Raw genomic sequence first — 18,328 nt, forward strand, 5'->3', positions numbered from 1 at the left:
TCAAACTCAAGAAACGTGCAATTATCTACTTTTTTCCGATTCACTAATCAATGCATTTCAGAAAAACCAATCAGACTGCGAATTAGTGTGGATGAGACCACAGGGCTCTTTAGCATATGCTCTGAACAGAAAAAGTTATCTATAATATTTTCATATTAATGAACATGACATAAGGGGAATTCAGTAAGGGCATGTTACATTTCCCATAAGCTCAGAAGCCTGGAGGATTTCTTTCATTTAGTGTTAAAATCATAATATTATACTTTGCTAATATATTGTTTACTATTATTATTATTGATGGCAGCTTATTTGTCTGTCAGAGTCTTCCTGCCTTCTCTTTCCTGAGTATCCAGCTTAGATTTCATAAATCATCTTAACTAATTCCTGGGAAACAGCCTGATCTTTTTTTGTTGTACTGTCCTTCAATTATAGTAGCTTGGCAAAAATCCCAATCATGGAGGAATCCAAGTATTTGTCTTCTCCAAACCTGTACTCAACCAGCTGAATATCACAGGAGAAAATCATACAATTGAAAAGCAGAGCTTATGACAAATTCATAATCACCAAATTCAAATAGGAACTCAAAACTGTCAGAAAGTACCTTTCTACTCTTTTAATTCTCTATCTTCAAATTTCTCCACTTCCCACTCTCACCTCACTTTCATTCAGCTACTGACTTTCTCTCAAAAAACACTGAAAAAATATAAGTCATCAGAAGGATTTCTCTCATTTCCCTATTGCCAGCATTTCAAATTTACTGGAAATAAGTATCCTATTAAAGACAAGTGCCTTCACCTTCTCAACGAACAAGGTTCTGGAGTTGTTTCTCACTTCTCCAACATTATCAGTCATCCCTTGAATCTTCCTGTCAGCTTCAAACCAGTACAGCTCCCTCTCAACTTTAAAAATAAAACAAAAAATTTCCTTAGCCTTTATCCCTCTCTAACCACTGACCATGTTTTTCTTATCTCCTTCCTGAAAAACTGTGTTTAGTTTTATTCTGCATACTCTGTTTCCATTTCCACATTCCCATTCACTCTTTAACCTACCCCACTGAAACCAGTGAATTTACAGGCTACCAAAAGAAACAGTTTACAGTCTTCATCCTTCTCCACCTTGTTACTGCATTTAACCTTGTTGCCCACTTTCTTGTTCTTGAAACAAGTTCTTCTCTTGGCACCTGTGACACGATGCCCTTGGTATTCTGCCTGCCTCTCCAGCTGTTCCATCTCAATCACCTCCCCAGGCTCCTCTTCTCTCAATCTCAAGTTGTTACAGTCGTTCAAGGAATGGTTCCAGGTCCTCATCCCAGAAAACTCAGAATCATTCTTGATTACATTCTCTTCCTCCCCTCGCATACCACACTTTTTGACCAATTTATCCCTAGGCCCATTGAATTCTACCATTAAAAAACATTTGGGATCCATCTATGTCTCTATTTCTATGAACCATTTAAGCCTCGATAATCTCTCACCTAAGTATTAAAATATCCTCTTTACTTTTTTTGCGCAATCCCTTTCTTGGTATGCTGACTGACTCAAATTCAGTGTATTATTACAACTAGCCAGAAAACTGTTCTATATATAAATAGAGTCATGGCATATCTACTTTAAAACTGTTTAATACAGCACTTGAATAACATTAATCTTAGCACAGACTATTGGGCATTGCGTGACTGGCTGTTGCTCACCTGTACTACCTCTTGTTCTTATTAACTCTACTCACCCACCAGTTTGTTTATTTTCCTTGAACATACTCAGTTCTTGTTATAGCCCTTTGCAGGGCTCTTCCCTCTTCCTGGAATCTCCCTGACCCCTATCTTTCTTCCTTCAGATCACAGCATACCTACCGTCTTCTCAAGAAGGATTCCCTAAACACCCAATCTAGAATTGTTCCAACCACTTGCTCACTATGCTTTCTCACAGAATCCTATTTTTTACTTCCTAGCATTTTTCACATTGAGTAAAAATATATTTATTACTTTTTCCCTATCTATTGTGTGTCTCCTTTATCTTGTTATATGATTCATAAGAACAGAAGCCATATCTGCTATGTACAGCATGCCCTGAATACTTGGTACTTGTCATGATGTCTGGCATATAATAGGTGCATAATAAATACATGTAGAATAAATGAATGACTGGGCACGTCTAATGGGTGAGGAACATGAACTGTATACATAAAACGAAGCAAAGTTGGTACAGGAAGATAAATTATAATTTTGATTTATTAGCACAAAACATTAAGAAGTGATTTTTGACACTTAAATGTGTTATTGTTCTTAAATGGAAAAGAAAATGATCTGTAAAATAATCACAGGGAGAGACCTTGAGTGGAAGAGAAGGTGAATACAGGAGACTGGTTGCAAAAGGATATCAGATTCAGTATAACAAGTGGATGACACCACTTCTTTGTATGCCATGCTAACATGAAGCTCTGTCTTCCAGAAATGAAAATACAAAGATAGACCAGAATGGAATTTTAGATGCATATGAATCTTTTGTAAACCAGGTTCAAAATATGTAACTTAAGCCTTTGCAACACTCCTAAGACACTAATTTGTAACATGCTGTTTTATAACAATAATTTTGACATATTAAATATAGGGAAAAAGAGTTTGCAGTAAATATGTTACAGTTCATTACTTTTATTTTATAACTATATAAAGTTACAAAAAAGAGAGTAAGACCTCAATTTTTAATGCATAAGAGACATGGATAAATCTTATAAAAGAGTAAATGAAAAGAGTGAAATGCAAGTAGAGAATGTATTAAAATATTTCATAGTCTCATTTATGATAAAATATATACATTGAAATAATAATGGAATAAATTTTTTACTTACTAAATTAGTAAGAAATTTATTTTGAAAATTTATAAGAATGCTGTTTCCTTAGTGTAGTATAAAGAGAACTTTCAAACTTCTAGCATTATATACTGGTTTAATATTTTGGAGAAAAAATGATACTATGCTTCTAAAAATATATCTAAAGAGATAGTTGAAAATATAAGGGAAAAAATCAACAATGTAAAGATTATTAGAGTGTTATTTAACAAAAACTGGAAAGCAATGTAAATGCTCACAAACATAGATAGAGCAAATATATTATGTTATATCTATGTCATATTACTATTTTAAACTAAGCTATGTGACAGAATCATGTCAAGCAATTATAAAAATATTAGTAAATGAGGAGAAAGTATTTTTAACTTAGGAAGAATTTTATGTAACATTTCAAATATATAGTTCTAGGCTATTACATGAATTTTTCAAAAAGAGAACATCAAATAAAAAGAAAAATAAATTTAAAATGGAAAAGAAAGAAAACTGCTGATGTAGGAACTAAGTAGTTTACAGAAAAATGCTTGTAAGGCAAGTTTATTGTACTACTGAACTTACAACCCAACCACCAAATGGCAATGTCTACAAAGATCGGTATGCATTTACACACATACTAAAATACAAATACATCCATACATCAATTAAATGTGTCTAATAATTTCACAGATACATTTAAATAACCAAAACATCATTTTATAGTAACAACCCGATTAGCTAATACGTAATACATCTTGAGCCCTTAACTAACAGATAAAAGATAATCAAAAAATATAAATTTTTAAGGCCTCCTGTTGAGCTGGACAAATGCCTGAAGGATGACTAAATGGAGATATATGTCTCTAAAAATAAGGGCTTTTTAGTTAATGTTACACAGCCATATTGGTCAGTTAACAATCCTTTAAATCACAAGCAAATTAATGAAGATTCAATCAGTGACTGTATATTTAAAAAATTGAAACTGATAAATAAAAGTTATTTCTCTCTGATCCAGAAATTTGAATATAGAATGCTATTTACTTTTTTAAAATACTTATTTGTATTAAAGATGGAATTCTTAATTCTGAAATCCATCAAGTCTTTTTTCAAACTTAAATATTTATTTCTCTATAACATGCTCACTAATTTTCCTTTACAGTTAGGTCTTTAATAAACTAAATGCTAATTAAGTCAAATCCAATAATTAAAAATTAGTAATGATAACATTGTTATCATATAATATTGAGTGAACACATCAAATTATTATCAAGTTGTTAACCTTTTAACTCATAGCATATCTAAAACTGCATAGCATTTTAAGCAAAACTAGGAGACACATTTGAGCAAAAGCTGTCTATGGTCATTCATTTTAGATTGAGTATGATTCAGCTGCCATCTGGATAAAAACACAATATTATCTCTTCAGAAAGAAAATTAACTTTGACACACTGTCTCTGTTCCTCTATTATTTTCTGACTTTTTACTTATCTGAAAACCTACATGTAAGGGAGAAAACTCTATCTCACTAATGTAAGCCTGCAGTTTTCAAATAAAAATTCTGCATACACATGTTAACATATAACACCTCATTGAAACACAAGTTATTGAGTATGTTGTTGCTACTAATAATCCCTATGGCTTTTTGCCTGTCATTACCTTCAGGCTATCAGAATTTTATGAGCACAAACCAATAATAATGATATTTCCTTTTTGCTTTTTATCCACACCTCATTGCCTTACATTGATTTGCATAAGCAATTTCCACCCTGATAATTGGAGCCAAACATCTTGCTGTAGGTTACCTTATGGAAAAAAGCAGTTAAATACTAATCAAGAGAAATCTTTCTTTATTCAACCATATTTTAGATGATGCTAAATTACCTTCATTGGTTGAGCAGGAAGGTGATTCACTTTCTGATAGGGATTTCAGGCTTTTGGTTTATATCAAGCTTAATAATTATCTTTCTTTATAATTTCAGTACACTGGTGTTGACTCATAACAACATGAAGAATGCTGCTACTAGGCTCAAATCACTAAAACAATATTGTTTTGTTTAAAAGAAAAAGCCATAGAACAGGTAGTAATTGTTTTTTTAATAGCTACTGAACCAATCAATGTTATCTGAGGATTTTAAAATTACAGCTTTAATTTTTATTTCCAAAAAAGTCTTAAAAAATGTAATTAGGAAGATTAAAACATAAAAATGAAATAAGGGAAATCCAAGTCATGTAAAGATATATATCTAAAAGAATCATTACTTGAATTACTTATTTAAAAATGAGATTTATTCCACTTACGTAGAATCAAGATTTGAGCTATTGGACTTAAATTATAACAACAAGGTAAAATAAGTAGATTCTAATTTATTTACCAAATGAATATTTTAACTATATGGATGAAAAGTAATGTATATGCATATAAACACTAAGAGTCCTGTAAGTGAAAGATAATTACCAAAAGATGTTGTAAGGTGAACAATTTTTATTAGAGAAGGAATTCAGATAAAATATTTATTTATAGTAGAATGGAATATTTCAGGGAGATATGTGAAATCACCAAGAACTTCTATAGAGAAAGAAAAAAAAAGGCAAAATTGCAGTGTATTTATATTCCAGGTACCATACAGAAAGGGAAATTCAACAACATTGAGTACTAAAGTCTGTCCAAGAGGAAGACAGGATAGAAATGGGGTTCCATGGCATATATTCCACCCCAGTATTAACACTAGTAAGGACTCTACTTATGCTTGCAAACATTTTAATGAGAAAACCAGATTCCAATAGTGTAAATATTAAATAGGCATGAAACCCATGAATGATCATGCTAGCTTGTCCTTAGAGATGACCTAGGAAGGAATTTGGAGCTGTGTATACCACAAACAAAAATGAGGTGCTAAATGTAAGAATGATATTATATCTAAAAAGTGTAACTTGAGCTTCTGTGCAAGAGACAGTTTCTGGTTACTGCTGACCTGCCTATTGTATTTCTCACTGACTTCACTTAAGTTCCAATAGGTCATATATTATGCAGATTTTTCTTCGTCATCATTACTCACTGGAATTATTGCTAGGAGAAAATCCTGGGCTGGGAGAAACACATAATCGTGCTTTCCAGATGTCCTATATAGAGGTGGTCTTAAATCAAAAGCCATTTAGGCAAACTGCTGCTGAGATTCTTCTCTCTGTACTTTAACTTAATGCAGGAGGATTGGCCCATCTGGGGAGGTAGGAATGAGGATCCTACAGTAGTGATTATGCAAACCAAAGTTTGAAATTCTAAAGTTAATCAAAAGCAAAACAATTATTCACAGTATAAACTCCCATCTTTTTTCCAGCTCCTTATTTTATGAGTAATCACTTTAGAAATTTATAAATTTTACATACTACTGGTACTGATTCATCCTGATACAATCAAATCAACTCATGCAAGGAAAAAGCAGGATATTACAGACCACAGACAACTGGACTGAAGTTATGAAGTTAGTAAAATATGGTAGTTGTTGATTTAATTCCCTATATCTTCCATCATATATCCTGGTAAAATTATTGAAATCAGTTGAGAACATTCTCTGCCCTAGATAGAGTTGTATCACATGGTCTTAATACAATATTAAGGAGGAGATGAATAAAGAAGTTAATACTTTTTAAATCTCCATATGGTAATAAAACAACCTGTAAAAATAAGGCAAATAAAATTTAATCAATAGAAAAAGACATTTACAGGTTAAGTGTGTCAGACTGTTAGCCATTCACCATCACTTCCCCTACCATCTACCTTCTTGTGCACTGTATGGATTAGAAGCTTGAATGCTACATTTCCAAGAATTCTTTGCTAGTTAGGCTCAACTTTATGTTCTGCAAAATGAAAAGCACACATAAAAGATATGGGTGGCAGTAAAGAAGGAGGAGCTGTCATTGCTCAGATAGCAGAGAGCAGGCATGTGGGCTTTGGCAGAAGGCAGGGGTAAACTGTAGCAGTGGCTTTCCGGGGTACTCTAGGCAGCTGAAACTATGTGTATTACTTCCCTAAGAAATTCAAATTTCTATATTTCCAGAAGGCTGGCAGTGGCTTTCCTGATCTCTACTTACATAACCCTGCCAACAGTTTTAGAAAATTACTATATCCAATGTTAATTCCCTTTCTGCTTGAAATATTACTAAGGGTTTCAGTATATTACAGAATTACATACCAGAAGTGATTGTAGACCCTCAAAGATGGTTATCTACAATTGTTTGCCTGCCTTGATTAGATTTAAAGAAGCTAATATCATTGATAATGAGTGATAGGATCACAATAATTAATCATTTTCAGGGTCAAAACAGTTTCTTAAATGATCATCAATAATTTCCTAAACTGAAGAATAAGCTTTGGGAAAACAAATGACTATTTCAATAGAAAATTATGGCAGAATAAAGAATTACAAAGTCTTTGTGACGATTGCCTATTTCTGACTGGACTGGAGAGACTACAAAAAGCAAACAATAACATTGGTGCTTTAAATTATCAGCTGAAGGTTTGGCAGGGAACTAGAGATTTATGACTATGCTAAAAGAGTCATGTATCTCTTACAACCTTAGAATCAACATATCAGACAAATAAACTACAATTTAAAATTCTGAGTGGCAAAATTATAACTCAAATAAATTTCATGGATTTATTAGTTCTTTTATGTGAGAGTTGGGGTATTGAGGAAAGTATAGGATGCAGAATCAGAATGCAGGCCTTGGAGGTCTAAATTTTACTGAGACTCCTTAGTAGCTTTTCTTGTCTCTGAAAAAGTAAGTTCTCCTTGTTTGAGTTCCATGTAACATCACTCATCAAGGAGGATGCTGGCTCTTCTCAAAACCAAACTCCAATATACCTAAATGCCAAACCAATAAATAGAACTGGTTTCAGCAGAGTTCAAGAGTTCAAGTAGAAATTCCAACCTTAGAAGATGGCATTTACACTGAAAATTACCAAGAAATTTCAAGAGTTCTTAGCATATGACATCTAAAAACCACTGTAGCTTAATCACAAAAATGTAAAGTATCCAGAGACAATTATGAAAGTAAGTACCAGAAAAAAAAAAGTGAGAAAGTAAATAAAAGCCAAGGAAATAGAAGTAGTTTCCTGATACTAGCAAAATAAAACTATTACCAGCAAAAACTCTCTGATGGAAAAATGCTGCTCTGGTTTGACTACAGTTATAGTTCTATATATAGATAGTGATATTATATAGTCTAAATAATCAAATAATTAAAGATTCAAGAAAAAGGAGTCACTCACTCTTGTATATCTAGTTTACAAATGTTTCCATCAAATTAAAACGGCTGGCCCAAATTAAATACATCAAACCCAAATCGTGTAACTAGAAAACTGCATTAAATTAATCCTAGATTTAAAGAATATAAAAGAGAAAAGGAATCTTATAGTATTTAGTCAAACTCTTACATTTCATAACTATAATATCAGAGGTCAAGAGAGGTCTAGTGACTTGCAGAAAGATCACTATTAATTGGAGGTAGAAATGAATTATTTCTCCTTATTGATTCTATTGACTCAAGTTTCTCAAAATATGCCTACTATCATTTTGAGAAGTTAATTACATAGAAAGTAGACATGTAGAATTTTCAAAAATGTAAACTTTTCTTCATTTAAAAAATATACATTATTTACTGGTAATATATAATCTAGCCACAGAAATGTTCAAGCTCAACACAGTTCCACTTTCAATTCAAACATTAAAACGGAACCAAATTTGTTGGTGGTATCAAGAATTATTTTTTGTATATATATACTTTCTATTTATTTTTCAAAGTTTGAGATAGATAGTTTATTAGAAGAGAACAGCTATGCAAGACTTATTTTTTAATGCAAGACTTATTGTTTAAGCACCACATGAAATTCAAGAAATAAGAGGAATTAGACCAAAATGTATCAATATCAAGAAAAGCCATGATTATTCAGTAAGAAATTGTTCTTCTAAACTTTCTCATAGCTGATCCAATGGGTTATATGACTGTTAGAAACAATTTTTTTTTTCCCAGAAAGTCTCTAGAGTCCTGCTGAAAAAAATACATTTAAATTGAAATTTAAAATATATATCCATAGAAAATATTACAAAAATTGAAACTGTAGTTGAATCTACACTGACACTTTATAAGTTAAATATAAATATGAACTAATCTGGAAACGTACTACCTTTCTATATTATATATACATATATACACACACATATTCATGTATGTATTTTTTAAAATTTCGACTCATTCCCAAAAGACCTTAAGATGGGTCATAAGAACACATAAAATTGCAAGAGAATACAAATTTTAGGTAGATAATAAATCAAGAAGAAACATCATTAAGACATCATTCCTATGTGGAACATGAAGATTAAGGTCTGAGCCCAGAAGAAAAAGAAGAAAGAAAGAAAAAAAAGAGAGCAAGAGGCAAAAAGAGAAGAAAGGAGAAAAGAAAAAAATGAAGACTAAAAATATATATGAAAAACACACTATCCACAATTTGAAATTGCAAATAATAAACTTCCATTTGTAACATGGAAATAGCCATGGTTAATGTAAAAACAATTCATAGATTTTTCAGCAGAAGTAAGTGCTGACAGCCCAGATTAGCTCTTTCTACAACTTGTAAACCAAGACCCCCCAGGGGTTTCTGTATGGGAAGCATATTAATATCAACTCTGTGACCACTCAGCACCATGACATGAAGTGTCTGTTCAGGAGGTCATCTCCAAAATGTATCCCATACATCTTCATGCACAAGAGATGATAATTTATCACCTAGATGCCGGGATCTACTGTAAACTAATCCAAACTGCTGATGATACACTAAATCAGTTTGAGTGATGAGTATAAATAAAGCTGCAAGCGAAGTACTGAAGGATACAGATCTATCTGATCAATGAGATGTCACCAGGCAAATGAAATGCAATGTTGACAAACATAGAGTCCCTCAGTTGAAAATTAACCAAATCAAGTATCAGAGCATAAAGGCACACATTAATACAAGCTTGGAATGAAACTTTAATATGATGTGAGTCAGAGGGTATATTCTAACTGTTTCATATAAAACTGAGCAGACTGGGTCAGTGGAAAAAAATGTATTAAAAATTGATACATTTTTCACACCATAGAAAGTATGACAGGATGAAGAAAAATGTTGCAAAATGATAATCCTTTCCAAATAATTTAACTGTAGTTATTCAATCTGTTGAGCAAATCCATACACATAGATGAAGAAAAACAATAAGAGTTTTATACAGAAAATGATTTCACATCAACTTGCTATGAAGAAATCAAATTCAATTTGTGTTGCCCTTATGAACAATGAGATATTTTCTGAAACAGTCATGCTACAACTTCAATGGGGAAAAACAAAGGAATGGGGATAAGAAAGGACATTCCTCCACGTAGTTGATATTCATGAAGGGCACTCCTTGAGAAAAAAAAGATTTTCCCAACTATGTGACCAGAATAGATCCTTTAACATACAGCAAATAGATTTGATGGATTCACCTATTCTGAAGGTGTCCCTCATGGAAAGAGCTGATGAAAGTAAATTTCAAACCCTGCTGGAACAAATCTGTAAAAATATTTTCTGAGGGGAATTATCTTCAAAACACTTATATGTATAGTTTCTGTTGTGTTAAGTATAGAGAGTTTGTCAAAACATAGTTAACACTTACCTTGTATTTTATCTTTCAGTTTATTTGGGGGTACAGATAGAATTATACTACTAAAATATGACCTGGACCCAGATGTAGTTTATTTAAATTTCAAAATGAAAAGCTTACTAAGAACAGATAAGATTGATTGCTCTCTCTGTCTTAGCATAATTGTATTTCAGGTGAACATCAATTTACTTTAAAGGACACTTCTAAGTAGCAGAATGCATCATAAATAATTCATCAATCACAGCTACTAGGAACATGATTTACTCCAGCAGATTCAATGGAATAAAAGTTTTTTATATATATTTGTATCTGCTTTAAGAAGTTTAATAATCTTCCCTTTCCTAAGAACCCATTCTTAGATTCCATACTTATACTCTAAATGCAGTATGACTGTTTTTCTTCCTTCTTTTAAAAGAAAATCATTTTTTAATTTAAATAAAAACAATTAAAAACCTTTGTAACAAATAACAATCTATGCATATCAACAGCAAAATAACAAAAACATAAAAGGTACATATTTGAAAAATAGCCTTAAGATTTCTCAAATGCATGATTCAAATAATGCTAACATAATTTGTTCTCACCTTATTCGAATCTTTAAATGGAAGAAAGAGAAGGCAGTCTTTCTGAACGTCTTTTATAGAATATTTGGAACCTGGCATATTTTTAAATTACTTCAATTTAAAAATGCATATCAAACAGATTCTAAATTGTTCAACAGTTCAAGTTTTGTCAGTTGATACAGTGAGCATCCTATCTAGAACTTTCATGTGTCATATAGAAAGACATTGATTACCTTACACATCTTAAAGTTTTCCATAAGTTCAGCAATTTTGTATTAGCCATTTCCCAAGCTGTGAAACATCCTTAAAATAAATATATTGACAAGGAAAAATGTAAAAGAAAATAAAAAGCATTTTACTTACTTGCAGACCCCTCTGGAAAACTGAATGGCCCATAAAATTAGCCAGCATTCTTATTAAAGCAGCACCCTATAGGAAAGAATAATTTAAAAAAAGAATTTCAACATAGTATCATGATTGTAAAGTTGTTTTAATCAAACCTAGTCTACTTCATTCATGCTCTTCTATTTTCATAAGAAACAGAAGTATCATGAAAACAGCCTCCAACTAAGAGATAAGAATTTCATGTTTTTGTCTTGTGAATTTTAAAGTTTTATGTAAAACCTACAAGTACAAAATGGAAGTCCTCTAGAAAGAATATCTCAGGGCAATGATAAGCTGTAATTCAGGAGCTATTAACATTTTATTGAGCACTATATATGACAAATTTAATTAAAAAACATGGTTCTTGTACTTAAAATCTCATAATTTGCTCAGGGAAGGATGCCCATATATAAATGTACAACTGCATTTCTTTTTAATTCATTTCTTGCAAGATGTCTCTTTTTACAAGAAAATCATAAGAATCACATATAGAATCATTCAGCCAGAGACTGGACTGCTGTTCAGCCCAGCAACACAACAATCAATTTCCATAGTTTGTTACTAGAATAATTTGCTAGAATTCTGGGACTTGAATGTAGTGTAATACTCAGACTCTATGAATCACCATTAAAGAAATGTTTCAAAAAATTTCAACCACCACCAAAATTGCTCCCTGTCAGTATTTTATTCTCATCTCAACAAATGATAGGCTGAAATACAATAGTTTTAGGCCTTTTCCGATTTTTTTTCTTCTCACACCTTCCATTCTTTGCTCTTTCTTTAGCTCTTCCTCTTTATCTTCTGCACATTTGCACATGACCATAAAACATTAGCATTTATGATTCAATCCGGAGACTAGGTTAGAATTCCCTTTAGAATATAACAGCTCTGTTCCTTGAATTTCCTTGACAAGCTCTCCTCCTATACATTTCCCAATATAATTGACCCATCCGGAGGGTGGAAACTGTCAATTTTTCAGCAAACGTGACTGTTGCCACCTGGGAATTGAGACTTAGTATCTAAAGCAGTCAACTTAAACTTTCCTTCAGTACCGAAAAGCCATCTTCAGATGATTTAAGTGTTTCCCTCCAGGTAATGATGACTTGGTCTCTTGTCAGGTTATAAAAACTATTAATTTAGCATGGCCTAATGACACAAGAATCCTTTCTAATCATAAAGAATGTACCAGTTTTCCTGTCTGAATTAGACTGGAGAGAGTGCTAACAGGAAAGAAAAACTAGAAGTAAAATCAGTATTCAAAAGTTATAGAATATCACTTAGCTCCTGATTATATTATATTGCATAACTCAATTAAGTTTTAGAAAATATGTCTATGTTACCCATCTGAACATTTTAATAGTTTCTGGAGAGGCATGCCCTCTTCTATGTTTAACTAGCCTTTTCTTTCCAAAGCTAAAATTTAAGAATCTTTATTTTATGGAACTTCATAGACAGATGGGCTCTCCAACTGTCATGGTTTAGCCAATATATACTAAGCACATACTATGTATGGATTATAACAAAGACCACAACCCCTAAAACAGGCATGGCTCATTAGGAACTTTTTTTTTTAAGAAAACACAGAATCCCTTTTCATCATGTCTTTAAAGCATTTGTTTATCAAGCAAACTTCGTTTATAATATTGTAACTTATATTATCTTGTGATTCAAAATTCCAGCCCCAATCAAACAAACTGGACATTTAGGAAGGCCGAGTAGCTTTATGAAGTGTAAATATACTATTTCCGTAAGATTTAAGAATTCTTGAGACTTGCTCTAGAAAAGTCATCACTGTTTGCTAAACTAATGTTCAAGGATATATTAGGATATCTAATTGATTTTTCTAAAGTTTCATAACGAATATTGCACAAAAGTATGCTTATAAACCCATTCATCATTTAGTAATTTTTATATTTGGAATATCTTTCTTATGTAAGTTCCCACCTAATTTTTCTTTTATTTTACATTGTAGCCATTTGGATCCACATCAGCCTTCATTATAGTAAACATCCCCAGAGAAAAGCCTGTGTCCTCATGACTAGGTACCTCTCTCTTCCAATGTCTGGCTCAGAGGAGTTTCTCCCTTAATGTAATACATGGATAAGAGAGAAAGAGAAAATTCTGCATGCATAACAATTACTTTGTATTCTTGAAGAGGAGCTATTCAGCCAGGATATACAGTTTATTCCTTCATTGGTGTACTTCAGTGATAAATCCTCACTTTTGGAGAGGGAGATCTTCTCAAAAGGTGGTATGGTCAGTAACCTAAATGACGCAAGCCTCTGTCTGTGAGGATCTCAAAATCTCATAAGTGAAATGAGATGCAAAGCAAAATAAAATAAATGAAAGAGAAAGTATTCTACTGTGTTTCAGAAGGAGATTTATATCTAGAGGGATGAAGGATAAAGAGGATCTAAAGAAGTGGTATTTGTGTTGGACCTTGAAAGATGGATAAGGGTTCCATGAGTTAAGATAAACAGAAAGCATTTGCATGTTATGACAGGCATGGACTTTATATGGTCAAGCAGGTGTGAAAGTGGAAATCACAAGCAGGGAAGATTATATAGAAAGACAGGGCATAAAACCAGACAATGAAAGATTACATGGAAAATAAGATTGAGACAGTTTTTAGAGGAGTTTGAATACCAGGGCTAAGGAATTTGGAAAATTGGGCTTAAAAAAGTCGAGACTTAACTATGATACTCCAGGGAAGAAGTAAAGTAACCGAAAAAAATGGTAGCAACGAGGATAAAAAATCAGAGATAGGTTTAACGATTGGAACAAAGATAAGTTTGTATTTTAAAGCTGGAGTGGATAATGACATTAGCCGATATACAAAATTTAGAAGAAAGTGTTGATGAGGTGAATACAATAACATCTGTTTGTAAATGTGCTGTTTGAGGAATAGGTACAGAACCCAAGGAACAAGGGCAAGTACAACCATAGAAATAAAATTTGGTGGAAGGCTATGATTGAATAGATAAACTGGGAATTAGAGTGGGTGAGTCTGCCAAGAGAAAAGTTCTAAGGCTTTAGGAAGAAAAATAGAAAACTGAATCATAGAATCCTACGATTCGGTTTTCTATTTGTTTATTCTGTTTTATGATTTGCACTTCAGTGCTTGAAACAGGCACTCAACAAATACCTTTTGAAATCAATGAATAAATGAAATTAAGAGAAAAAATGATATATTGTGAAAAAAACAGAAGGCAAACTGAATATAAGCGGTGTCATAGAAGACATGTTTTTATAATTAGTGCTACAGATTTCAAGGAAAATAATAGCTAGGAGAAGGGCATAGTAGGCCATATTTAAGAGAGAGCTATTTAAATAGACTTGTGGGTGTGAAAGCCAAGTGAAAAACAGTGAAAACAGAAGGAAGAAAAGAGAAAGCTAGAAGCAACTTCACATGAAAGGTTTGTTTGTATTTTTCTTTTGTAGAAAATGGGAAAATTTTTTTTTTTTTGGCAAAGCAAAAGATGATCCAGTGGGATAGAAACTGAAGACACGGTAAATCAAGAAATCGTTATTGAAGTAAGATTCTAGGAAAGCTAGATGAGAAAAGCATTTGAGTTAATCTTGGAAAAGAATAATAACAATCTACTCTGAGGCAGGCCTGAGGCAGAAAATGTAAATAAAGATAAATAAGAGATTTGAAGTGTAAAGTACAGAAGTAAAGAAAGTACATTGCACAGAATAGACTGTAATCTCCATCAAGGAGGGGACCTGGTCTGTCACCATTATATGCCCATTGCCAAAAACAGTTCCTGGTATACAGCAGGATCTCAAAAAATACTAAACAAGTGATGGACTGTCACTTTCCAATAACATAGGAGATGTAGTCTGAAGATGACTTGGAAACAATGGGACTAGGTTTGAAGTAACTCATTGAAAATCTAATAAGGAGTTTAAGACGTGGAAATGTATAGGAAAGTTAAAATTGTACTAGTCCATTATCACACTGCTATAAAGAACTGCCCAAGACTTGATAATTCATAAAGGAAAGAGGTTTAGTTGACTCACAGTTCCACATGGATCAGGAAGCCTCAGGAAACTTACCATCATGATGGAAGGAAAAGGGAAAGTAAGCACCTTCTTCACAAGGCAGCAGGAGAGAATGTGAGCATGGTAGGAAAAATTACCATTTATGAAACCATCAGATTTCATGAGAATTCACTTACTATCACAAGAACAGCATGGGGGAAACTGCCCCCACAATCCAATCAGTTCCCTTCCTTGACAGATGAGGATTACAAGTCCCTCCCTTGACAAGTTGGGATTACAATTCAATATGAGATTTGGGTAGGGACAAAGGGGCAAACATATGGTAAGTCCTAACTGAAGTTATCAATAATATGCCTGTCATTCATTAGGTAACTATTTGTACTACATGCTAAGGCTATGATATCATAATAAAAATATTACTATCTTTATAAGGTCAGAAAATTGAGGCACGAAGGTTATGCACCTTGTAGAAATTGACATGAGTAGTAAACAATGGAGCCAGAATTGGAAACTCACTTATATCAGACTCCAAAATCAGTAACTTCAACCAGTTTAGATAACATTTTGTGATTCCAAGTCAAATAGTTACATGACTATCTCTGGAAACATGTGGATAGCAAGAATAGAAAAATAAAGGAAATTCTTAGAGTTACTGAGAGTTTGGAATCAGTGAGATGCTCACAGAAGAGGATGAAGGGAAACTTAATTCAATGGGACATAGTTGAAATGCCTGACTCATACTCCCAGGATTAGGGATGAAATAGAAGACAGATATGAACTTGCAGAATAGGACATGTTTATGGTCCAGGAGACATAAAGCTACTTTAAAGCTACTTTATGGCAGGTTCAATAAGAACAAAGGGCTAGCAAAATTGAAAATAGTGATATTTTTATCTTTGTATGTGGATGTGGCATCTGTGAAAATGCACTTCTCAGATTTCTCACTGCTGTCCCTCTGCATTTACCATCACAAAGGCCACTCTTTCCTCAGTTCACTTACAGCCAATCACTGAGCAGAACAGTGTAATAACTGCAGACCTGATCTAGTGAGACAGGAGACTCTGTCAATGGACAACTCTAACTAGAGGACTCATCGTTTGTGTGGATGAATGTTTTTTGCAATAGAGCTAAAGTCTGAAACTACCAACCCAATGCTTCTTCCTTTCCTCTCTCCTTGCAGAGGCTGTTAATTGTAATGTGGTCTGAAGGCAGCTCTCCTTACCTTCCCTGACTCCTTTAACAAATAAATCTTTTGCATATAATGTTTTCTGCTTCTTAGAAAATCTGGACTAACCTAGTAGATCCATTTTAAGTGCAGAAGTCCACACAAGTATAAACTAACGATAGGTTCCTAAAATAAGTTGGTTATGAAAATACTCTAGTTAACAAATAGCACATCCACCAAAACAAAATAATCTCTTCCTTCTTAGTCCTTTCATGAAATCTTTGACTGGTGTATATTCTACACTACAAATGTCTTCCCTCAATGGTTTTCTCTCCTCCAGCAAAGGAGAAGGTAAGAAATAATGTATCATTATGTTTAGTTGACATATGGGAGAGACTGAGGTTAAGGGAGTACGTGGTTTGTCCAAAGTTACTTGCTTCCATTCACTCAGTTGTTGAGTTCTTTGATTAGTGAAAAAATTATGAGGTAAGAATTTCTTGTTACTTTCTGAGTTATTGAAAGGATTAGTCTATTGATTCAAAATCAAAGTACTTTTAAAATGTAAATTTCTAAATCTGCACTAACTGGACATGTGTGGAGATAATACAATGTTCCAACAAGATTTGTTATTGAAGCATGTCTTTTGGTATGGAATAAAAGCATATCTAAATCCTCCATGGTTTTTTGAAAAACATGTTTTCTTCTCTTTTTCTTTCCACAATAATATGATAGCTATATTTAGCATCTGAAGAATAGAAAAAGAAATACTAATCCTGAATTTCCCTTACTCACAAATGGATTACAAAAAAGAAAGGCTGGAAGAGAAGATAGAACAAGAGAAAAAAGAGAATGAAAGGGGAAAGAAAATTAATTCCACACAAGAAAGCAAAATTAATGCCCCACTGCTTCAGTTACCCATGCTTGGAGCCTTGGAGTCCTCTCTGATTTATTACTTCCTGAGGCCAAGCCTCTACCTCTGCATGGCTGAATTATTTCACTACCTCCTAGAGACAACCCCAGATGTGTTCTCACTCTCAGGAATCTATCCTATGGGGCACATCAGACTAATTTTAATAATTATCTTAGAAGCATAATGTCTGCTAAGAGTCCTAGCTCTGTCATGTAGTTAGGCATGTGAGATGATCTAAGTATCTACAGTTAGAACATGACAATAATACTGATGATGACAACTATATTACTACCATTAATAATAAGAATACCTATTTCAAAATTTTTCTGGGAATTCATTTAAATTATTCATATAAGGCACTTGATACTCAGTGTTTAGCATATAATAAGCTTAAAAAATATATGGGTATTGATACCATCATCACCATCACTGTCATCATTTTTATATTAGTTTCCTGTCCCCCAAAATCTTTACTTTTCAAAGTCCCGTAGTAGTAATCGAGGCCATACATAATGAGATTTACTGCTACTTACCAATGCTTTTTTCCATATGACCAAATAATCAGCTTCTACACTGGTTAAGCTCATCTTTCCATTATCCAATGAGCATGCCTTACATACTTACGTTTAATCAAACTTATTTATATCAGTTAAAATGGTAATCCTTTGTGATCCTATATTCTAAGCTCTATACATTATTAAAATCACAGAAAAAGTCCATACCATAGTATGGTCCACACAGCTATACTACTACCATTAAGAATAAGAATAATATCTACCTCAAAATTTTTCTGAGAATTAATTTAAAT

General features: G+C 32.9%; 1 protein-coding gene across 1 annotated transcript in view; it reads right to left on the reverse strand.

Annotated features, from left to right (window-relative positions):
• Positions 1–18,328, reverse strand: part of TRHDE (thyrotropin releasing hormone degrading enzyme) — a 385,721-nt gene that overhangs the window by 116,805 nt on the left and 250,588 nt on the right. Inside the window, exon 7 of the mRNA XM_012441402.2 lies at positions 11,420–11,485. Coding sequence (XP_012296825.2) covers positions 11,420–11,485 — 66 coding nt within the window. The remainder of the gene's footprint in view (positions 1–11,419; positions 11,486–18,328) is intronic.

Source organism: Aotus nancymaae, unplaced genomic scaffold, assembly GCF_030222135.1.
Source record: "Aotus nancymaae isolate 86718 unplaced genomic scaffold, 86718_ANA_hifiasm-v0.15.2.pri h1tg000016l, whole genome shotgun sequence".
Lineage (NCBI taxonomy): Eukaryota > Metazoa > Chordata > Mammalia > Primates > Aotidae > Aotus > Aotus nancymaae.